Source organism: Mandrillus leucophaeus, unplaced genomic scaffold (genome assembly GCF_000951045.1).
Source record: "Mandrillus leucophaeus isolate KB7577 unplaced genomic scaffold, Mleu.le_1.0 Scaffold384, whole genome shotgun sequence".
NCBI classification, from domain to species: domain Eukaryota; kingdom Metazoa; phylum Chordata; class Mammalia; order Primates; family Cercopithecidae; genus Mandrillus; species Mandrillus leucophaeus.
Window position 1 is genome coordinate 321,307 of NW_012104076.1, and position 24,926 is coordinate 346,232.

General features: G+C 38.9%; 1 protein-coding gene across 2 annotated transcripts in view; it reads right to left on the reverse strand.

Annotated features, from left to right (window-relative positions):
* The window catches only part of NFIB (nuclear factor I/B), a 334,278-nt gene extending 314,092 nt beyond the window's left edge, over positions 1 to 20,186 (reverse strand). The window contains exon 1 of one of the 2 annotated variants that reach the window (XM_011990845.1): positions 19,727 to 20,186. In XM_011990845.1, coding sequence (XP_011846235.1) covers positions 19,727 to 19,834 — 108 coding nt within the window. In that variant the 5' untranslated portion in view covers positions 19,835 to 20,186. The remainder of the gene's footprint in view (positions 1 to 19,726) is intronic. The other variant, XM_011990840.1, reaches the window with a different exon arrangement.
* Between the last annotated feature and the right edge of the window lie 4,740 nt (positions 20,187 to 24,926).

A 24,926-nucleotide genomic window follows, 5' to 3' on the forward strand; every position in this document is an offset into this window, starting at 1 on the left:
CCTCGGCCTCCCAAAGTGCTGGGATTACAGAAGTGAGCCACTGCGCCCTGCCAAATGTGAAAAATTCTTAACGTTCAGCGTCATTAAGAAGGATGCAAGCCTCCCACAATTAACAAAGAAGAAAGGCATTTGAGATGATAGAGAGGCATGCATTGTTGCTATCTGTATTACACAAGCAGAGTTCACAAGTATTCATAACCTGTTGATGATGGAATTACTTCAAAGAGAGGGCTCAGAACTTATAACCAATCACCTCTCAGTATATCTCACCATCTGGTGTATCTCTCTCCGTACATTTATTACTTCACCCCATGTCGTCCCTTCATGACTCTCTCTCTAATATCAAACAATGAATGACAATTGTTTGTTGAGACAAGCTGAAACTCCTGAGGCCTTTTATAGGGAAGGATAAAGGAAGTTTGAGCAGGATGGGAGTGGGAAGACAGAGCTATTGAAAGAGCAGGAACAGGTATTTTATTTCATATTCATTTTCTTAAAATTGAATTATGTTTCTGTGAAAAGCTGTTCTGTAAAATAACAACCTCTTTATGGTTTCACCAGCTGAGACATAAAAGACTATTTGTGGTGTGCTGTAAGATCTGAATGCAGGTGAAAATTCCCCACTTACTGGCTATTTTAATGAAAATAAGAATAATGTTTTGTAAATAACCTGACTCATTAAGGGTCTCAAAATCCTTATGTCACTGTGGTATTATATCGTCACTTTGGCTCTGCATGAGAGGGTTGCCAGAGAGCTTAATTTACATTCACACTGCAGAATTTCCTTCTTTTTCTTCTTAGGTTGTCAGATTTTAATTATTTCTTTATTTTTGGAGACGGAGTTTTGCTTTTGTCACCCAGGTTGGAGTGCAATGGCACAATCTTGGCTCACTGCAACATCCGCCTCCCGGGTTCAAGCAATTCTCCTACCTCAGTCTCCCAAGTAGCTGGAATTACAGGTGCCTGCCACCACGCACAGCTAGTTTTTGTATTTTTAGTAGAGACAGGGTTTCACCATGTTGGCCACGCTGTTCTTGAACTCCTAACCTCAGGTGATCTGCCCACCTCGGCCTCCCAAAGTACTGGGATTACAGGCATGAGCCACCACACCTAATCAGAATTTTTTTTTTTTAATTAAAAAAAACAAAGTCTCATTTGACCCATTGGGAACAGGATATAGGAATATTTCTGGCTTCTGCCATTACTTCTTATTCAAATAATGTACAATTTTCTAAACATATTTAAAATAATGGACTCAATCCAATAAATAGACTCACCTCTGCTACTACAAGTTAGTGGAAAATTTTGAATGATAGGCAGCACCACAAAACTCCCTTTTACCAAGGTCTGCAATGCTTCTGGGTCTTCCACCATGAGAAGCCCCATGGAAGCAAGGGAAAGCCAGTTCAACCACAATCACTGAGGAGATGAAGGGGGTTACAAAAGGGGAATTCAGAGCTGAGGGCTAAAGGCAAAATGTAAAAACAAACTAGGGACTGATGTTTGCCTGATAGTTTTGCCAGATTTTGGTCCAATAAAATGGTGATGTAAATAGAAAAATGTATCGGCACAGGTTAAAACCAAAGGGAAATGTCTTCATTCACTTTGCATCAATTCCGAATTTATCCATATAGAAAACAAGGAAGTCACGTAATCCTCCTAGAGTCAAGAACACTGAGGATACGTGGGAAATGATTAGAGCGAGCTCTTCATTTATGTTAACAAATTACAGGAAGCAGCTGTCTAATAAATTAAAAAAAAATGCTGTTCTTATCTTTCCTGGACCACCCCTGCCTCTATCCTTTTGCCCGCATATTAAACTATTTTGGAAAGTAGCAATGACTGGGAGCATGGTGCTTTTTTACACATGATCTCTCATCCACACAATCACTCTGCAGAGGAGGTATTGCCATCCCCGTTTCTTTGAAAAAGAATCTCAGTGACTGCACAAAGCCACACAACCAGGAAGGGGCCAAGCAGAGATTTGAACTCAAAGTGGTGGAAGTTAGGTGCTGTCACTAATTCACCTCATCTGTTCTTCTAGCACCCAAATCTCCTCCACACTGAGTGGAGGCCCCTGTTCCCTAACCTTAGATTTTCCTCCTTCATTATTCGTCTGATTTCCTGTGCCAGGAGGCAGAGGTTGCACTGAGCCGAGATCGCGCCACTGCACTCTAGCCTGGGCAACAGAGCGAGACTCCGTCTTAGGAAAAAAAAAAAAAAGATAATTGTAGTAACACCTATTTGTATACCTTCTATATTTGGTGTGAATCTGTACACAATTATGCATGCAAAAAAATATTTTCTTGCATTTCTTTTTCTTTTTTCTTTTTGAGACAGAGTCTCCCTCTATCATCCAGGCTGGAGTGCAGTGATGCAATCTTGACTCATTGCAACCTCCACCTCCTGGGCTCAAGCAATCCCCCCACCTCAGCCTCCTGAATAGCTGAGACCATAGGCATACACCACCATGCCCAGCTAATTTTTTAATTTTTGTAGAGATGGGGTTTTGCCATGGGGGGTTTGCCATGTTGCCTAGGTTGGTCTGGAACTCCTGGACTCACGTGATCTCGTTGTCTTAGCCTCCCAAAATGCTAGGATTACAGGTGTGAGCCACCACACTTGGCTTGAAAAGCATTTTCTAAACTGTAACTATTTTTTAAATAGCAATTATCATTACTTTGGACCAATGTCTGGGAGATCTAAGGAAGTCATAGACATACATGGTACAAATACATCCAGGCAGCTGGTGTCATTTTGTGACTAAAAGTAAGTGTGCACCGTGTGGAAGAGGAAATTTTTCATCTAGGGCCTAGGACAGGCCAATAATGTAATTGGGACTTGGGGCAATTAAGGCAACATCAGGCAAGAACAGTATCTGGAGAAGCAATGAGAGAACCCAGTGGAAATTCATGTTTACTAGAATGTAAGCTCTGAAAGGGCAGGGTACTACAACAGTGCCTTGCGCATAGCAAAATATCAATTGAATGAATGAATGAACAAGGGTGAAACATTTTGAGTGCTCCTAATTCAAGTCCCTTGCAGAGGGCAACTAAGAGAGTGGTACCAAGATGTTTTGCATGGAGCACCAACCTTTCATGCCTGGCTTAGCTGGAAAAAGGGCTAAAAACCTGAGGATTTGTTCGTTGATTTTTTAAAAGGGAAGTTAAAATAGGCCCTTGTAGTTTGCTTTTGACTAACTTGTCTCTCCCATTAAAATCTAAAGTTCCTGAGGGCAGAGAAAAAGGCAACTGGCCTCTAGTAGGTACCCAGTCACTACTAGCTGAATTGTTGAGTTAGCTTCCTAAAGGAGTCATAAAGTCTTGGAGATACCCTCCGGAAGGCAATCCTTTTCAAAGCAAAGAAGAGGCTTCTTGAGGAGTGGATGAATAACTATCTCATGTTTGAGAACACAGCAAGGAATGTGCAGCTTCTGTACAATTGTTGACCGCAGCAGGGAGGCAGAAAGTGATAGAGAGAGAGAGAGAGAGAGAGAGAGAGAGAGAGAAGATAGGAGTCTCTCCATTTGTGGTTCTTAGGTTCTTATTTATTTGGAAGATGACCGATCCACTCTTTCCAGCAGAATATAAATAAGCACTGTTGCACTGTCAGGGGAGAGAGGTGAGTATATTTTGCTGGCCACAGGGCCAGCTCAGAGCCTGACATGCAGCCTGGCTCAATAGGGAATTGTTTGGAACTACCATTTTGGAAAATAGTTTGGCATTATGTAGTAAGACAGGCACACCCTCAGTAAAAATCCTCAATAAACTCTTGCATGAGGGTAGTACGTTACGTGTGCAAGGAAGTTCTTAGCAGCACTGTTTGTAAGAGCCCCCAAATGGAACCAATCTGTGTCTATCAATAGGATAACAACAACAACAACAACAACAGAAAGTCATATATTCACCCAAGGGACTATTACACATCAAGAAAGATTATTGGAATAAATGAACTGTAGCTGTGCTACTAGAGAAATGCAAAAAATAGAGAATGAAAGCCCAGGAAGAAAAAGCAAGCAAGTAAAGCAAGGGATGGTAGAAGCTTTTGCAGAAAAAACCATCCTGATGATACTAGATGTCTTGAATATTTAGTTTCTCAGGCTGAGTATCTGGAAGCCTCCCAACAGTATATGGCACAATTTGGAGAGAAGTAGCTAAGTAATATCAGCTTAGCCTTGGCCTTAATAAAACCAATGTGGAACTCTTAAGAAGGGGATTATTAGGCAAAAGGAATATGACAAAAAAATAGAAAATGAAAGGTAATAGGTTCACTTTGTCTTTGAAACTCTTACCTACAGTTTAATAAAGAAAGCTCAGTAGCAAATTCAATGAGGAATAGCTGCAACTTATCTAATTTGTGAAGTTTAATTGCTTAGTAAATCTGTTCACAGTTTTATTCATAGGATAGTTACTGAGTAACTCTCAAATTAATCTCCTTTTTTGAGGGCCCTGATACTGAAATACAGGTATATCCTAGTATACTATTGATTATGTTTTTGGTGCCTGGAAAGGGTGGATCTGTTTGCCTCCTGGATTGAAAGGAAGGAGGTATTCTAGAATTAATAATTCAAATAAGGCTGTTACACCGGGAGGAGAGAAAAGAGTGTCAAGGCGGTGCTAAGAATCTGGGAAAGCTGCCAGCATGGTTTGCATGATGAGTGTGGGTAAAAATATAAAGAGAAACATGGTCCAGTGGTTGATTTGTTTCTTCTTCCTTTATAAGGGTGGTTTACTTTTAAACAAAATTATGTGATTCTTTTTCAACTTCCATTAAGAACATAGTTGATAACAGATCTCTTTTAAGACCAGAGTTTCTGCAAACATCATGCCCGACCATAAGAGAATTTGATCACTTTGCATTTTCCTGCACCTTTCATCATGGCAGAGAGTGTACCCTGAAGATTTACATGGCATCATCTATTCTCTGGCCACCTTGTGAATGCGACCTATATTGCCATATCTAAAGGGGAGCCCATTACAATTTACAAATTAAAAGTCAATGGGAAAGAACATAATCTTGGCAACTGTCTCTTGGGAAATCTTACAACTGCAAGAGCGCCATGGAAGAGCGCTTTAAATACCATCGTGTTTCATCCAATCTCCTCACAATTGTATAGGAGGGCATGTGGCCAAGGCCTTGCAGAGAAAAGGCCGGGGTGCCCAGGCTTGTGATTGGCTAGGGGGCGTGATGCTAAGCGAGCCACTTAGCCCGCTCTTGCTTCATGAGGAGCACGCCACATGCTTCTTTGCACATTCTTTTAAATCCTTGTGTGGTTGGCATTTGGAAAAATATCGACTGCAACCAGAAGTCGCAATCCTGATGACAGCTCCCGAAATCTCATCTTTCTCGCAGCAACATCTACTGTCAGCTCCCCACCCCTGTTACAAGAGAGCCTTCCCCACCCAAGTTGTGCTCCAAATAGAAAGAATTTCAGATGTACATATTTGGCTCCCTCCTCTAGAGGCCTTGACAAATATTCAGGTAGTAAATAGCCTGAGAGAAATGCTGCTGATAAAATTAGTTCAAATATTTCCCAGAAAACAAACCTGACACCACCATGATACTTGATAGCTCAGCCTCAGCGCTTTCGAACCTTTCCAAACCCCTTTGCTTTCAAAGCCCAAATGTCCTGTTTTAAATTGCTTTTATTTTTCTCCTTTCCAAACCTGATCCTTGCCACTTCCTCTCCTCAAAAAAAGAACCATATGGTAATAGAGTAGTCCAACCAGGGATTTTACATTACAAATGACTACGTTGAAGGTTAATATCCAAGGTCAGGTGTCATTAATATCTATTTGAATTTTGTTCTGCTGGTTTATGATATCATCTCAGTCACCTCATTGATTTATAACATGGTAATCCCATATCATCATTCATTTTCCTGAAATTCTATTCATGGCCTGGTATCAAACCCTCTCTTTCATACCCTTTTTGTTTTGTCTGATCAGTAGCTTTACACTCCTTGCATTTATCTCCTTCCCATAGGTCACACTACCCCTCGTGTCCAAGATCGTTTGATTGATTTTCACCCTGTCACCTTCTCTTTTTCCTAAATCTTATTGTAGAAAAAAAAAAGTTAACCCTTCTCTTGAGTATTTTACAGTACTTTGCTCTCCAAAGCCAGTTCACATCTTGATTTTCAGGTAAGTAGCCTCTCTAAGTACGTAGGCATGCTGATTTGTCGGTATCAAATACGAGGCATTCGCTCCAACTTAGCTGAAGGTCTTGGACTCAAACTCCTAGTAAGAGCTAACAATCCCCAGGGCTAGCCACTGGGCTCAGGGCTTTGATGAATTCTTATCTCATCCTCACAAAAATCCTATGGGGGTTGGTGTCATTATTTTACCCACTCAGCAGATGAGGAAACTAAAGTTCAGAGAGGCTAAGGAACTTAACCAAGGTCAGGCAGCATAGTAACTGGCAAACTTGGGACCCAAGCCTCACAGTCTATCTATTTACAAACCTTGTGGATATCACTAACTTTCAAACCGCCTTCTTCTGACTATGATAGTGAAAATTTGTGGCCAGTTATTATAGATGATGCAGCCATCATACAGAGGGGGTTGGAAGGCCTTTGCAAAACACATATGATTTGTAAAATTATCTCTGCAGCTGGCATACTTACATAAAAATATTTTTCTTATACATCTAAAAATAAAATTAACTTTTAAAAATTATTTGAAATGTCACATATGTTAATATGAATAATATAGACAATTCTTAATTAGAAGGAAGGAAAAAAAAACCCACCAATATTCCTAGCAATTTAGAGACCAACACAGTTAACATTTAGGTATATAGCCTTCTTGCCATTTTTCTAAGCATCAGCACAATTTATATATTTGTCTATATATACCTTTGTAAATCACTTCTTCACAGGTATTTTCTACTTTCATGGTTGTCATCATTTCTAATATGGGATCAGAGACACAGTGGAATCTTTTTGTTTTTGGTTTTTTTGTTTTTTTTTTTTTTTGAAACAGAGTCTTTCTTCTGTCACGCAGGCTGGAGTGCAGTGCTGCAATCTCAGCTCACTGAAACCTCCATCTCCTGAGTTCAAGTGATTCTCCTGTCTCAGCCTTTTGAGTAGTTAGGATTACAGGCATGTTCCAAGGCACCCGGCTAATTTTTGTATGTTTAGTAGAGATAGGGTTTCGCCATGTTATCCAGGTTGGTCTCAAACTCCTGACCTCAGGTGATCTACCCACCTTGGCCTCCCAAAGTGCTGGGATTACAGGCGTGACCACCACACTCAGTGAAACAGTGGAATTCTGATAAATGTGCTGAATCAGTAGATGAAATCTAGTCGTTCATTAATAATTTCACTGATTAAGTTTTTGAGTATATATTACATATACTTGTCCAAAATTTAAATGTAGAGAAATATATGTAGCAAAGATCTGCCTCCTACTCCTGACTCATGAGGATACCTTGCTCTCCAGACCTTGAAAGCCTAAGTTCCCAAATATCTTAGTACCCACTACTTAGGAGCATATGCTTGGATGAGTTAGTTTCTTAAATTCTGAACTCAAAAGAACAGAGTCCAGCAAGAAACTCTGCCCCTAGCAAAAGTCCAACTTCCGAGTTCCTATCTCCTGCCTTAGGACTCTAGGTCCTCAGGTGAGTGACACACCCTTCTGAAGAGCCCTATCTTACCCTACGGGCCCCAAGAATTGATCATAATACCATTCACCACAATAATTTCCACATTTTTAAAGAGATGCTCATAAAGAGGGCAGAAATATTTTTATCATGCATTCTCATAGAGTAACTCATGACAGCCTATTAGGGGACAAAATCAGTGTTATTATTTCTACTTTAAGCCAGTGGAATCTCTTTACTATACGCCAGTGTTTAAAGTTCAGTATGATGAATGTTAGTGCTTCTATTTTTATATATTTATTAGATTGTATAGACAAAGTACCAGCCCAGGGGAAGACAGCTTTGGAGACTGGAGGGGAATATTTTTAAATGTAGAAATTCTCGAAATCCGTTCCACAGAATATCAGTTCCTTGGTGTGTTATTAGGTGCTCCATAGCAAAGGAGGGTTCCACAGACAAATATGTTTAGAAAACGCTCATTAAAGGAAAGTCGGTTGCGTTTTTAATTGCAAGACTTAACACAACTTTTAATATCACACTGTAAACTCTGAAGTTTTAAGAGGAGACAAAATGTAAATAAAATTGACCACGGAATGCTTTTCAAGGACTAGGGTTCCACAGAACAAACTTTGGGGAATGGTGTGAGATTCTGACAGCTTTGGCACTAAACAGGTGTATGACTTGGTGCTAGGTGACTAATTGTTCATCCCTATGGTGTCAGTTTAATCAGGTAATTAAGTAACCAATGTGAACAAATTATTTTTTATACTGGCTTTTGCCAGTAACTAGTAGAAGCAGATATAGAAGACCTGTGTAATCTTGGGTTCAGACGACCGTTCTTTTCAATCTTGCTATATGGCTTTAGAGTAGCAAGCACGGTGACATCATTTGGTACTAAAATATTACTATGCAACCAAGAGCCTCACATTTCTTCACTTGAAACATAACTAAAAAATAAAAACTTTTAAGAAAAGTGATTCTAAAATAAAGTTAAATATAAGCCAGCTACTGGAGTAAAATATTTGCAATGCATATAACCAACACAATATTAGTATCCACAATACATACAGTCATTACTAATCAGTGAGAAGAGGAGACAAGCAACTCAATGGAAAAATGAGCAAAGGATAGAAATTGAGGATTCATAAGCTATAAACATATGCCAGTAAACATATGAAAATACTTTCTAACTCATTAGGAAAATGCAAATTAAGACAAGATATCATTTCACATCTATCAGACTAGCAAAAAATTTTCCAGTCTGACAAGTTAGGCATGGGGATTGGTACAATAATTCTTAGAATGATTTAGCAATATTTACAGAGTTAATTAAGTGTGCTTACTCTACAACACAGGATGGCCACTTCTAGGTATATTTCGTGGGGCAGTGTTTTCCAATTTCCCCATTATGACATACATAGAGAAGGATAATATTCATAGAGCACATTGGGGTAAGCTGAGGAGGCTGTTCACAGCAGGAGGTGGTCACCTTAGGTCCCCCATCTAGGGGGCTGTGGTCACCTTAGGTTCCACATCTTCTACCCAACTGTGAGGCACTGTATACAGAATTGTATATAAGCTCTGCCCTAGAGAAGCTTGTTTCTGTGTGCTCAAGAAGACAAGCACAAAAATGTCCACCACGGTATTTTTATCATACCAAAATCCAAGCAAAACAAAAGGAGAAAAACAATTTAGATGCCCATCAGTAAGGGAATGTATAAAAGTATTATAGGATACTACAGTTAAAATTAATGAGCTTGAATTACAAGGATGAGTTGCAAAAGCATGATGTTGAGTAAGAAAAGCAAAATGCAGCCAGGTGTGGTGGTATACACCTGTAGTCTCAGCTACATGGAGGAGGCTGGGGTGGGAGGATTAATTGAGCCTGGGAGCTTGAAGCTGCAGTGAACTGTGATTACGCCACTGCATTACAGTGTGGGCAACAGAATGAGACCTCTTCAAAAGAGAAATAAAGAAACAAAGAGAGGAAGAGAAAGAGAGAGAGAGAGAAATTAAGGAGGGAAGGGAGGGAGGGAGAGAAAGAAGGAAGGAAGGAAGGGAGGGAGGTAGGGAAAAATGCCAAAGAATGCATATGCTATGTGTACAAAATTTTAAAACAATCAAAAGTGTATATACCTATATAGTAAACATATAAAGATTATGAATGGGGAGGATACGACCAACTTCTAGATAGCAATTGCCTCTGGAAATGGAGGAGAGGCAATGGGATTTGATAGTGGATGAGGAAGTCTATGGATATCTGTAACATTGTATTTCTTAAAAAACAAAAATAAAACAAATGTGGCAATAAGTTTACGTGTTCAATCTAGGTTGTAAATACATAGTTTTAAAATATATTTTCACTATTTGTGTATATGACATATCTTGTAATTAAAAAAAAAAAAGGAACAACTAGATCAATGGTTTCAAACCTGGATGTATGTTAGAATTGCAAGGAATTTTTTAAAATTTTTCATGCTGGGGCTATATCAGAGACCAATTAAATCAGAAACGTAAGGGTTGGGGCCTGAACATCGTATTGTTTAAAAGCTTCTCCAGTGATCCTAGCATGTAGCTTTGGATCAAGAACTGCAAAATCAGATGATCTCAAAAGTTTCTTTCAAACAACATTTTCTGTTTCTAAACATTTTAATTGCAGTTTCCTCATATGGCTTCATGTGAACACAATTGTGTGAAACATGAAGTCAGGCCCTGTTAATATTCACTGAGAACTTTCCTTCTATCACAACCACTTATCTTTTCCTGGTGCTCAAGATTCTTTTGTTTTCTAGAATCACATGTTTCTCCTCTCCCATTTAAGTTGTTGTTCATCCCTCCCCCTTTCTCCTCCCACCTTTCTGAGTCCATCCCAACAAGCAATTCATCCAAGCACCACAAACTTAAGCTCTGAGTCATTCATATGCATTGCTTTTGAACATATTAAATAGATCCATATGCTTATCTACACTAAGATATAGATTTTTCCTTCAGAAAATAGAATACAAAAAAATCATTCCAATGTGTACACTTTAAATATTTTAAGCAGGCATCTAAAACGAAGCAGAAATTAAAGTAACTTGGACCAGAATTTTGAACATTAAAACATTACAGCAAATTGGTAAAACATAAACCAAATATATAGATGTCTACTTTATATCCAAAAAAGTTACTCTTTCCCTGCCATACACACAGACAACTCTCATAATGGGTCCTTCTCAATTAGAATTGGATCACAAGCAGAACAGTAATGAGTATGGCCTTTCCCAACATTTCCACCCCCAAAGACTCTTTATTATCCTTCCCAACTTCAGAAATTTCTATGACATCATCATCAACCAATCAGAGCTTCTAATGGTTTGAAATAACTGATGTAGCCAGACACATTGAGTTGATATAGAATCAAAGAAATGTGACATTCTCCTTAGTCTGGGCAGTTGTGTCATGGATAAACATATGATTTCCATTAGATTTCTCAAAACATGGAAAAATCACTTTCAGACCTTAGCACTACCTCTGAAGATACTTATTTTAGATTAGAACCACTAGCTAAAGTGCCATTGTCTTAAACCCTACCAAAATCTGATCTCAGGGACAGTAAGAAAAGGAACGCTGAAATACAATATATGTCAACAGACCAGGAAAACTTCCAGCACTGCTTAAAGTTCACTGGAAAGCAGACTGATGTCCCCAAAGGAAAAAAAGGCAAGAAATCATGCCACATTTATAACAACAAACAGATCTGAGCTTTATGTGGATTCTACAGTTTTCTAAGGCATGACCTTGGGCAGATTACCATTCTAAGCTTCGGTTTCTTGTATATAAAATGGAGAAAATAAAAATACTTCCATACCTGATGCCCATATCTTGGCTTTTAATATCATTCTCCAACAAAACGAGCCAGGACTCCTTGAAGAAATGGCTTACTTCAAGACTGGGGCAGGGAATATAGAAGAAGAGCCTGAAGCATCTTGCAATGCCAGAAAGTTAGGAAGGGCTAAAAAAATTGATATGTCAAAGGAACATAAGGGTAAACTAAAAGAGTAAACTCAAGAGTAAGATTAAACTAAAAGAGCTAAACTATGTAAGAGTAAACTAAAAGCGCTCTTAGTAGACAAAGTTGTGATAATTTGATTTTTAAAAATTTGGTACTAGATGCAATAGACTGAATTTTTGTGTCCTCCCAAAATTCGTATGTTGAAACCTAATTCCCTAAGTGATGCTCTTTGGAGGTGAAGCTTTTGAAAGGTTATTAGGTTATGAAAGTGGAGCCCTCATGAATGGGATTAGTGCCCTTTCAAAAAAGACCCCAGAGAGCTCCCTTGGTCCTTCTGTCATGTGAGAACACAGTGAGAAGATGGCCATCTATGAACCAAGAAGTGGGCCCTCACCACACCTCAAATCTGCTGGCACATTAATCTGGGGCTTCCTGGTCTCCAGAGCTCTAAGAAATAGATTTCTGTTGTTTATAAGCCACCCAGTCTATGGTATTCTATTACAGTAGCCTAAACAAACTAAGATTTTGGATTATAACCAAAAATGGAGCACAAAATTTCTTGAGTTCATACTGATATAGCAAAATGATTGAATATGTAAAGAAATGGGGGGCAGAATAGATACATTTCACATACAGAAGAATACCAATTTATGCAGATACTTTCCCCTCAAAGAGGTGGAATATAACTCCCTACTCCTTAAGTATGGGCTGTGCTTAGACATTTTCTTTTAAAGAGTAAAGTATAGAGAGAAGACAGCAGGAGAGTAACTTTTTAGTGGAGAAACCTGACAAATACTACCTAGTCATTGGTTCAAACTCAATATTATCAGTGATAAATCATGATGGTAGCAGGAATCCTTGATATGATGTGATGGGCACTTTATCTCTGTGGTCTTGTTAGAGTACATAGTTAGGCAGACACGACCAGTGCAGGAGAGGAGCCCCCTTCCAGAAATGTCAGGCGACCATTAGGTGATGATCAGGCGGTTGTTAAACTGTCTCTCTAAATTAATAGTTGGTCAGAGCCAGTACGAGGGAAAGGTAGGCTCCCAATAGATAGGAAACACCTGAAACCGATAATCTGCAGCTTCCTGATAAGATCTCAGGAGTTGGGTGAGCAGGCTCAAGCATGTGCACTAATAGACTTTAACTGAAATATGACTTTTCTCCAGGAACCATTGACTGATAAGGGAAAAATGCCTTGAGTGAGCATGCGTACAACTTCAGTAAACACACTGTGCATGTGGCCCCTCCAAAGTGCTGGCAGGCCACTGTGCATGTGCATAGCCCACCCCAAGGGAAGAATCAGGGGAGAAAAAACACAAACCCTGGAACCATGCCAATGCGTAAAACCCCAAGTCCAGGACTGAACAGGACACTGAGATCTCTCAAGCTGCTCCTTGGCCCTCTTCCAAGTGTACTTTGCTTCCTTTCACTCCTGCTCTAAAACTTTTTAATAAACGCTCACTCACTTCTCCTCTAAGACTGGCCTCAGTCCCTCCCTCTGCCTTACACCTACTTCTGGCCCTCAGCTGAATTCTTTCCTCCAAGGAGACAAGAATCAAGTTTGCTGAAGACCCAGGTGGGTTCTCTGCTGGTAACAGACTTCCTCCCAAGAACCCATCACCCGGTATAATCATGAGAGAAATTAAATTAAGAAACATTCTATACAATACCTGATCAATATGCCTCAAAACTTACAAGCTTATCAAAAACAGGGAAAGTCTGAGAAACTGCCACAGCCAAAAGGAGCCAAAGAAGACATAATGACTAAATATAATGTGGCATCCTGGATGTGACCCTGGAGTAGAAAAAGGGTATTAAGAAAAAAAATGAAGAAATTTGAATACAGTATGAACTTTAGGTAATCATTATGTATCAACGTTGGTTTCTGAATTGTGAGAAAATGTACCATACTAAAGTAAGATGTTAATAATCAGGACAACAGAGTGGAGGGTATATAGAAAACCTTTATATTATCTTTACAACTTTTCTAGAAGTCTAAAACTATTCTAACATAAAAAGATTATAGACTTAGCACAGTGGCTCAGGCCTATAATCCCAGCACTTTGCGAGGCCAAGGCTGATGGATTGCTTGAGCCAAAGAGTTTGAAACCAACCTGGGCAACATGGTGAAACCCTGTCTCTACAAAAAATACAAAAATTATCCAATTGTAGTGGTGTGTAGCTGTAGTCCCAGCTATTCGGGAGGCTGAGGTGGGAGGATCTATTGAACCCAGGAGGCAGAGGCTGCATTGAGCTGTGATTGTGCCACTTCATGATAACAAGGTGGCAGAGCAAGACCTTGTCTCAAAAAAAAAAAAAAAAAAAAAGGATTATTAAGAAAACTGGTTACTTCATAGGGTGGTTATTCTCATAACACCAAACTTAAAGCATTTAGCACAGCGTTTGGCACATAATACGTGCCAATACCTGGCAACTATTATTGGTTAGCATTATTAAGCAAGGTTAATGGATGAGCTGCTTAGCAATCTATCTCAAAAGCAGAATACTCATATTACTTGGGGAGCATGAAGAAAAATCTGATAACTTCCACCACCTTAAGTGTTTATTCATGTGTTTACAAATCAGTAATCTTGGGAATCCTATTATTGTTATCTGTGCTGGACAAGTCTTTTTTCATTACCATGATTTTTCCAGCATTATTCTGTATTTAAGATAAAACTCCAAGGAACGAATTGTATTCTGCCTCCGGATTATTAAACTCTCTCACCTTTCTGTGTAGATCTCAGTAATGTTCCTTCTAATAACTTTCTTCCAATCATGTCTCCTTAGCCAACAAATTTAACTTGTAGTCATATGATCAGAAATGTGCTGTACATCCTCCCAGTGCACTGGAACGTCTTTGTCACACTGCAACATTGGCTATGGCCTAAAAAAATACATTGCACCATCTGGTGTTTGCTCACCACAGTATCTCCATGTCTGGTTCCTACTTAAACTTGCATTCCTTCTACTTCATTCATTAAGCCTCTTTGACCCTGCCCCCAACCCAAATTGGAAGTCATGTCACCCTCTTCTGAGCGCTTAACTCAAATTTGCTGTTGAGTATTGGAAGCACAGTCCTGTACTGAAGGTTTCTGCAGGCATTCTGTGTAATCTCTCCTAGTTTGTTAACTCCCTCTGGGCTAAAGCCAACCCTGCCCTACCTGGTAACCTTTTCCACACTTAGCTCTGAGTCCAGCACATCTAGGGCTCCCAGTAAACATTTATTGAAGTGATGCTAATTTGGATGCCATCCAAAAAACCCAAGCACTCAAATGAGCTTGCCTACCAGGAGGATTTATCTCACTTAGCACAGCACTCCAGAATAGGCTTTACTGAGTTGTCTGCAGAGACCATTTCCAAGAACTGATAATTAAATAAAATAAAAATAAATGCCACTAGTGACTGCCTTATTTTCCTATTGGTTTGTTTTTGTATCTTTATAATTCTTCTGGTTTATCAGAGTCAGTCATCTTTTCTTTTTCTTATTAATGCCAGTTACAGTATTTTTGGCAAATTAACAAATATAGAAATGGTTATACCCAACATGTTCCATTTCTTCAAGGTCATGAAAGGGATTGCTAAATCAGACAAATAGGTAAAATAAGACTTTTATGATCTGTCCATCCACCCACTCATCTATCTACTTATCTATTAACTTATCCATCCTCCTTCAATAGTCATTTACAGATGCCTACCACATGCCAGGTGTTACGCAGGGCACTGCAGATGCAGGGGTGAATAAGAAAGGCCTAGCGCTCAAAAAGGTCCCAATCTAGTTGAGGAAAAACAGTCAAATAAATAAATAAGTACAAATGCAACATAACAAGTGCTATTATAAGGATAACATAGGACAGACACTCTAGTTGGACATATATGCTCATAGACTAGTGACTCTTGAGTCAAAACAAACAAACCAATCCCAATTGTATTAGTCTGTTCTCACACTGCTAATAAAGACATACCTGAGACTGGGTAATTTATAAAGGAAAGAGGTTTAATGGACTCACAGTTACACATGGTTGGGGATGCCTCATAATCATGGTACAAGGCAAAAGAGAAGCAAAGGCATGTCTTACATGGTGGCAGGCAAGAGAGCTTGTGCAAGGGAATTCCCATGTATAAAACCATCAGATCTTGGGAGACATATTCACTACCATGAGAACAGTATGGGGAAAACTCCCCCATGATTCAATTATCTCCACCTGGCCCTGCCCTTGACAAGTGGGGATTATTACAGTTCAAGGTGAGATTTGGGTGGGGACACAGCCAAATCATGTCACCAATCACGGGTTGTTTCGTGGATTTCTTCAAATGGCTTCCATGTCTTGTAGAGGACTAGGAAGACTGGGAATGAAGCCTTGTCTCTGACATTTCCTAACTCTGATCATAAGCAAGTCACTGAACCGCCCTAAGTCTCAGCTGCCTTCCCTGTACAATAGCATCATTGCAGTCCTTGTTTAAAAGTTCCTGACATGGGAGATGTGTGTAAACTCTAAAGGGCTGTAAGAATATAATCAATTAGTTAATGAATTGCAATTATTATTATTATATTGATTACAAGGCAAAGGAAATATTTTTCCCTTACAAGCTCCTCTGGTCCACTCAATCTCTGCAAGAATTGGAAAGTTTTGGTAGAACCAGTTTTTTTCTCTTAATCTATGTAGTCAAGCTCTACTTTTCTGCTTTTACTAGACTGGTGTCTGGTGGTTTCCTCAGACCCCTGGGTGCCAAGATGTCAGTGTATGCTGTGACAGAGCACCTGGCAGATTGACTTTAAACCTCCATATGTGTGCTAGTTACCCCATCGCTGCTCAGAACAGGAGGTCCAAACAGCAGTTTTGGATGCTGTGAGTCTTAGAACTCAGGGTTTTAGTCTAGTCAGATGTTCATTCATATTTGGGGACAGCCAAAAACAAAAACAAAACCTAAAAAAAAAAAATCAAAAGATGCAACATCTTAAGGAAGAAAATTTGGATCTTGTTAAAAGATAGTAGTGATTGGGGGGTGGGGAGAAGGGCAATAGTGTCCCAATACCATCTCTGAGAGCTGGCAGGGGCTTTGTGGCCTGGATGAATTCAAAGCCTACAGGACATGAAGCCACATGTTTTTCTCGTGAGCCCCACAAATATAAAGCTCCCTTAATCCACACTAAAATAAAACTGAAATGTAAGCCGGCCCCGATCTGTATGCAGCATGACCTCTTCCACCACCCTACAGCTCATTCATTCTCCAACTTACTGGTTGCCTTGCCACGCTAATTTCACCTCCTAAAAAATTCTTCCTCATTCCTCCTCATCCCCCTCCCATATTCTTTTGACTTTTTTTTTTTTGCCACCCAAACAGCATCCCAGAATGCCTCATTTGGTGACATCACAGATAGCCATGGGTTGCTTCTGGTATCCCATCTGTTCCTGCAGGCCTTGCCTCAGTGTGGGTGAGATATGAAGGGAGTGTTCAGTTGAGGCTGGGGTGGGGGTGGGGGTGGGGATCGGGCCTTTGAAGCTGTTTTCTATCAGGGCACTGCAGCTGTCAGTGTTGGCTGCGGAAGCCAGTGATTGTCCTTGTAGCTCCCTGTTGCCGGCAGTGCACTGTGCTTGCGGATATTAATTGGGCTTTCATTATGTGAATGAACCCAGAGGCTTTTGCAGCCGATTCCTATATATATATTGATTTATTAAAAATGCCAATAACCAACAGCTCTCTCAAAGCAGCTTTCAATGTATTTGATAATTAGTTGGTTTATGGTTTTTTCACCATTTTTCTTCCTTTTTTTTTTTCTTTTTACACATCACAGCATAATAGATCACAGAATCTTTGGGACAATGAATAGGCACATTGGCTAAATCACCTTATTACACTTCCATATAGTTGAAAAGAGGCTTAATGCTAAATTATCAGATCCCAGCTATTGTGGAAACCAAGAAAGAATAATACTCCAAAATAATGACTGTGGTGCCTCTGTGCCACTCATTGTCCCAGGAGCTACTGGCACGCCTCCCACGGGAGCTCTCCATTGAGTCAGCACTCCTCTGAAATGAACAGTGGGGCCCAAATTCAGGCGGGGAGGGAGCCTCTTTACTTTTTGGTGTATTATAGGCTATAAGATATCTTAGGACCTGGTCTTGGGGAAAACAAACAAACAAATAAACAAACTTGTATTACATTTGTGTGTAACCGTGGGAAAAATTATGCTTTGGCACACCCCAAATTCGGCATGTCACAGGAGACTTCAGCACCCGAGATACTATATAATATCCCCCAAAAAGTGGAGATGAAAGGAGAAATTGCTCATTTGTTTCATTTCACTGAAACTTTTCAAAGGAAGAAAAGATGTTCATTAAAAGTTAACAGTGAGGCAGCTGTGCTGAACTCCCAAAGAAAATGTCATTGTCACAGAAGCCTGTGACCCAGTATCATTCTCTGTAGCAGAATCTAAGGTTCCTGTGGTCTTGTGGTTTTTGAGCCATTAATGTAATTGAAAAAGAAGAGAAGTGCCCCAAGAATGTGGGGATGCAGATGGATTTGGGAGGACCATTGTTGTAGCCTGCATGCCATGACTTTATAGGAAGAAAATATAATTTTGATTCTAAAAACTAGGTAGGATAAGAGATCCTAACGAAGCTCTTCCTCTCAGTTCTGGGAAGAGGAGTTGAACTTGATTTCCTTATAAGAAATGATTTATGTCCAATTCTCTCTCTCTCTCTTTCTATGTCTGACTCTTTCTTTTTCACTCTAGTTCTTTAAGTGAAAAGCCCACTGATATTAGATGGGCAAGAGTGGAAATACGGAACAAATGAGAAAAAGCAAAACTGAACCTTAACAAAATTGCTGTTGTCATGTTCAACTATAGGTTGTTTCTGCAGTGTTATACCTGGTTATTTCTAATACAGTCTCCGAGAAAAACAAGCAACAACTGTGTTTCAGGTAAATATGCAAAGATAACTGTATATTTGTGTCACTGGACAAACTCTTCTTGAATGGCTTCATGCAGTTAACAGTTCAGTGATGACAATGGAACTTTGGGTAGCAAAGATAATAACTAAGTGCATGTTTCTGACTATTTAATATAACACTTCTCTTTATATATTGTAAAATGGGTAGAGAATAAAAGTATCCCTTCCCCCTACCAAAAAACTTCAGAAATTATTCACAAGGTCCAAAACTAAGGAACCAGGGTCATTTTAAGAAAACCATTACATTCCTATTCAAGACCATATGAAGTCATGCTTATTACTTTGCACCAATATTCTCTTTCAACTTAATAAGGGAAATAAAAAGATAGCCAGCAATATCATGCCTAACCTTTATCCCACTGAGGTGTTCTGACATAGTAGCTATACAAACACACTTTTATTAATTAAGGTATGTTAATAGGAAGAAATAATATTCCATTCAGAAGGGTACAGAGAAGATATAATGGGTATGTGCTGCTTTTCTGAGACCCAAGATAAAACAGAAAAGTGACACATACGGAGGAGATGGCACCACACGCTGTAATTCTGGTTTTCTCATGTTGCCAGGGTGGTTTCCTCAGCAATATAACATTTGTAGTAATGGCCTCCATTCATTTAGTGCCCACTATGCTCCAGGCTCCACGTAACATGCTTACATATATGAATATTTCCCATACTATTGAGTTACATTACGGGAAATGTCAAGACCAAAGGTTGCTTATTTATTTTTGATAAGGGCTGAGAGTGGAGTAAAATAGTAGAGGTACAAAAAAAAAAAAAAAAAAAAAGAAAAGAAAGATACTTATCTTCATTTCGTGGACTATTTCTCAGTTTTCAGTTTAATTTCTCTCTTGGCTAACCTTGCAGCAATTTAGGGCCTATGGGAAGGGGATTAACTGCAGAATACCTATGCTGTTTCTTCTCCCGGAAACATCTACAATGTATCCCCCAGCTTCCGTATTCTTTCTGTACCATTTCCAAATAATCCTTATGCCAGCTCTGAAAGTTCACCTCAGTAGTCACTCTGCATTGGAAAACCAGCCCTGCAACAGGAGGGACTTTCTCTAGAGCAGCCATATTTTCTGAACCCCACACTGAGACTCATTGTCTAAGAAGTTGGGACCTATTTGAAAGAAAAACTGGTGAAATTTGTGAAATTTAGACTCACAGAAAATCCAAAGCATAGAGTTGACATTCTTTTAGGAATCTCAGGGTTACATTTCAGAACTGCACAGCAGACAACCCAAAAGTCCACAGACCCTGGGATTCTTTCCATCCTCTAAACGGATTCCCGACAAGAAGCCTGTGGGCTCCGCTTCTCCCATGTGCGCCGTTTTAGAATGTTTGCTCCAGGTTACTGAGTACCTTAGCAAACACAGCTTCATAGGCATGAACAGGCAGAGAGTCCATAGAGTTTGAGGGTGACTGATGGATCTTTATGGAGCAGAGCAAGCTGTGAAAATCAAAATAGAACAAGAACAAAGGGGTCCTGTACACTCGAGGAGTTTACTCCACTAACAATCTTGCTCCGACATGTGAATCTTTCAGATCGGTGTCAGCTCAACAGTGATATACTATGAAATCATTCAGTGTAGGCATTTGTTCATCTAGATCTGTACTGCCCAATATAGTAGCCACTAGCTACAGGTGACTACTGAGTACTTGTAACGTGGCTAGCATGAATTGAGATGTGCTATAAATGCAAACTATATGGGAATTTCAAAGATGTAGGGCACATAAAGAACACAAAATATATCATGTACAGTTTTTTATATTGATTACATGTTAAAATAGTATTTTGAATATATATTATTGGAGTCAATTTTACCTTTTCACTTTTAGAAATGTGGCAACCAGAAAATTTAAAATTACAAGTGTGGCTCTTGTTTAAGGCTCACATTATGTATTTCCATTGAAAGCACTGGTCCGGATAGTTGGATGGAATAACAGGACACGATGTTATAGGCCAAGACAAGTCTTCTGAAATTACCTTTGCTTTGTTCTTAATTTTGCAGGTGACATTAACACAGGATTTCTAAATACAGTATAAAAAGATGTTTTATATGGATACTTTTTTTGGTATAAATGTATTTTTATGAGTGAGTCTCTCTTTTTAGTTAAAAATAGGCAAAACATTTGTAATTAAATTAACAGCTTGAATTAAAAAATTACAAATACCTACCCTTTGGTTTTTAATTTTTAACATTGCAAAGAATTATAATTAATGATTGATTTGGTCTCCCTGCCCCTGGAAGAGTATTAAAATAAGTTTACTTAGATTCGATGTGAAAATTCTTGAAAGCCAGACGTTGTGTTCAAGTGAAAAAAAAAAAAAGTCAGCATTAGGCATCTGGTTATTATAGTCTTTACTTCGAAAGAAATAAAATACTGCAATATTCAGTAAGAGTTGTTTAAAAGTTGCATATATCTTCTAGGTTGTATTGCTATTCTTAATCAAGAAAGTTCTTGTTGTTTGAGTTAAGCAACTTGGTAAAATAAGTATGTAACATTTAAGTTAAGCCACAGAGTATTGCCCAAATGCAGTCTTGTCCCTGGCCATCTTGCAATGTTCAGATTCTTTTCTAACACGATGAAATCATCTTACATGACAATTTTACCTTGGAGTACGTAACAGCTAATCAGCTGTAACAAACAATACTAGATCAAAGGCAAAAACACACATTTTTCTTCACTAGCAAGTCCTGGAGTTTAAAACTTCAAGAGCAATTTTAAAGCATGTCTTCATAATGAATAGTATATTGCAAGTAGCAGAGTGCATTCTAAGCAGTGGCTTTATATTCTGTTTACTTAAAATCATTCCATATGCACTTACGATAAATTAACTAATCTTTAAACATAAAATGTTTTAACTCAAGGATAAGATTCTCACTCAATAAATGCACAGGGATACTATTACTTCTTAATCAGAAAGCTAAAAATATGTGCATTCAGAAACGATGTTTGCTGAAGTACTTGCAAGCCTAAGCGTCTTCATTCTAAAAGGGATATATCCAAGGCTGATACCAAGGAGATGACTTTGCAGAATAAAAGCTACATGTTTTTCCCGTTAAATTTTGTTTTATTTTGTTTTTCTGACCCAACTTTGGATTGTTGAGGCATCAGGTAAGAAGCTGTAGAAACATACATTCTGTCCATGCTGAGTAATATACAGATCACAGCTGTAACTCAAGTTAAGCCACCAACTAAGAATAAAAGCACAAGAAAACAAACCAACCAAAATCGAAAGCAAACAACATGCTTATCACATAATAACTATTGAATAATGCAAATATGAACAAAGCAAACCAAGCAGGGGGCCTCCATCTCAGGAAGAAGAAAAGCCAGCAAATAGAAGGCAGTGATTGGGAAAGCGATAGGCTCTTCCTCCTCGTTCATTATTGAGAAAAAGTGGATCAGGACTGACATCTGCTGGCCTTGTTAATGGGATGTACCCATTGAAACAAGGGTCTTGGAGAACAAAACATTCTGGTGGGGTGATACTGCATCACTGGGGTAGGGAGGAGGCAATGGCTTGGCAAAGGCCTTTCTGGTGAGCTGCTTCCGAAGGAGCCAATCAGCGACCACTCCTTGGGCCAGAGTAGCCTCAGTTTTTTCCCCTCTTTGACATTTCACCCTCATAACCAGGAATGTTTTTCTAATCATCCCAAGAAGGGACAGAATATTATGTAGGTGGATTTCTACTTAGGATGACACAAGTTCCAAGAAGTAGTGGTTAAGTAGATGTTCAATAGATATGACAGACAATTCCAAGTCTTTATCAAAAGGCTCATTGGAGAATAAATTACTTGAAAAGGCTCATTGTGTGTCCACCCATTGACAACCTCAATAGCTTTCAGCAGTACCATGCTAGGGATCAGCCTCTTGAACATTTACTGAGTCCTGAATCTGTTCAACTTTTGTCAATCTCTCTTCTACCTGCTCTATTTTCTAACTGAAATCAATCTTGTGGCACAGACATTGGGTTTTTGAAATTTTGTCCTCGTGAGGCTTTGCTTCCAATCTCTGGGGTCTTAGTTTTCTAAGCACAGTACTATCCGTCATTGGGAAATACCAGTTCATCATTGGCCTGGAAGCTATAAGAAACCTAGGACAGTGTCTAGCTTACTCAAGTCATCTTCTTGGCACCTAGTACAGTTCCTATCATATAAATAGTTACTCAACAAGTATTTATTGACTCACTTTGAAAGTATTCTATATTCCCTCATGTTGCTTTTAGGAATGCAATGTCTCTACCATGGATCTAAACAGAGCCTAGTGGTCTAGTGTTTAATTAGAAACACTAGTTTCAATTGGAAATAAGCAGTGATGCTGAGTATTTTTTGGGCCTCCTACCAGTGCCCTTCTCCATGTCATTTTAATCTTATCTCTTATGGGAGGTGCAGTACTAGGCTTTGTAATAGTAGGCTTAGGTCATGAGTTATACAGAAATTCTTTTCCAGAACAATCCATTGCGTGCTTCCTTTCAATAACAAAAGTGAGACTGGTGGGCCAGAAATCTTTTTCCGTACACCTTTTGCTTATATGAATGTCAAAGTACTGTCAAAAGTATATATGACTGCTGTCTCTTTCAGTTAAATACATGTGTATGCCTCTTAGTGTATGTGTGCATGTACCCCTGGACACAAACAACTTATTTAAAAAAATTCTTTTTACAAGGCATATGGAAAAATTGAAGCCTGGAAAAATTTCCCCAGAGACAGAAGGGGGAGAAAGCTTGAAACTTTGACTGCCAGAGCATGAAAGAGACATACTGATCACACATTATCTTTAAAAACACTTGCAAAAATCATCCGGCTTAGATGAAGCTGGATGAAATTGATCCAGCAAAGCTGAATTACATTGCCACCTCAAACTACATTTTGAGAGGCAGAGGCAAACTAGTGCATATAAATCATTAGCTTTAAGGAAAAAATTATTAGCTTATGTCAAAAACTCTGCAAATCCCATTTTCTCTTTTCACCTTCTTTGAGCCTCTGTACTTTACTCCCAGCTTAAACAAAAGAAAAATGAATAGTTTCATTTTTCTTAAATACAGTTGAAGTAAAGGCCTTTTTTTTCAACTCTGATTAAATAATTCTGAGTATTTTTCGTAGTCATTAATGTTGTAACGGGGTTAATAGTTTATATATATTTGTAAGATTCTCTAAGCCTTAGGATTATTCTCAGATTTTAAAAAAATTAAGATTGTAAAAGAAAATATCAGTCTTAAATTATTGGGTACTACCATCTCAATATTTATAACTCATTTCAACAGTTTTATTGAAAACATGTTCATTTACATTTTGAAAAAATTTGAAGGTGGAAATAAAAATCATCCTGCTCAAAAACTTTGCAAAGCATTTTGCTTTTTATATACCATGGTAACCTAATAAAGACACTGTCACTTGGCAGATGGCATGGCATATTAGCCTTGAAATGAAACACTAGATGCCAAAACTATTAACTCCAAAGTGCTCAGAAATTTAAAAAAATAATATTTTTAAATAACTTTTTAAAAACACTTACCTTGTCCTTCATCTTATCCTGCAACAAAAAGTAGTCAATTTCTAAAAGGGAAAAAAGCTCCAGTGCTTACTCAAATATGATTTGCAAATACAGTACCAGCAGGCATTTGAAATACTGAATCTGGACTGGAGCATCCAGGCTAATAGTCTCAGTCCTATTTAAAAACATTTTGGCCGACATGTAGAGACTCTCCACTTATGCATTGTTTGAGCAGAACATTTCTTTTGTCTTATTTTTGCACCTTTATCCCAGCCCCTTTTCAAACACATAGTTTATACAGGCAACTGGCTCTGCAATCCTAAAATCTAAGCGTCCACGGCGATGAAACGATGTAGAAGGGGTCTGATTCCTCAGGCCAAGATAAGCCATGTTCAGAATACAGCCTTGTCTCTTTAAGAGATGATAGGTTTTTGCAGGCAGCCTCAGCAGGCAAGGCAGGGCATCTGTGCCAGGTGGCCATGCTCCCGGATCCCTGTTTTAGGGTGTAATAGAAGAGGCAGAATACCCCTTTCCCAGAAATTTTCCTTTTTTATGGTGTCCAACATCCATATTTTGTAATTTTCAGACTCTTAATTCTAAATCTAAGTTATACTGGAAAAGAAGGTCAGATTCTCCCTCTTCTCCCCTCCCCTCCCCTCCCCTCCTTTCCTCTTCCCTCCTCTCTTCTTTCCCATTTCTCTTTTTTCCTAAAGAGCTCGTTGAACATATAACTTTTTAACCTCATCTAAATCAGGGCAAATAAACTGAGACGTAGTAATGCATGCCATAGTTTTTCTTATGAAAATAATACAGGATGAAAGGAGATTTTCTTGTTAGAGAGGAAAGGATTAAACATATTTACC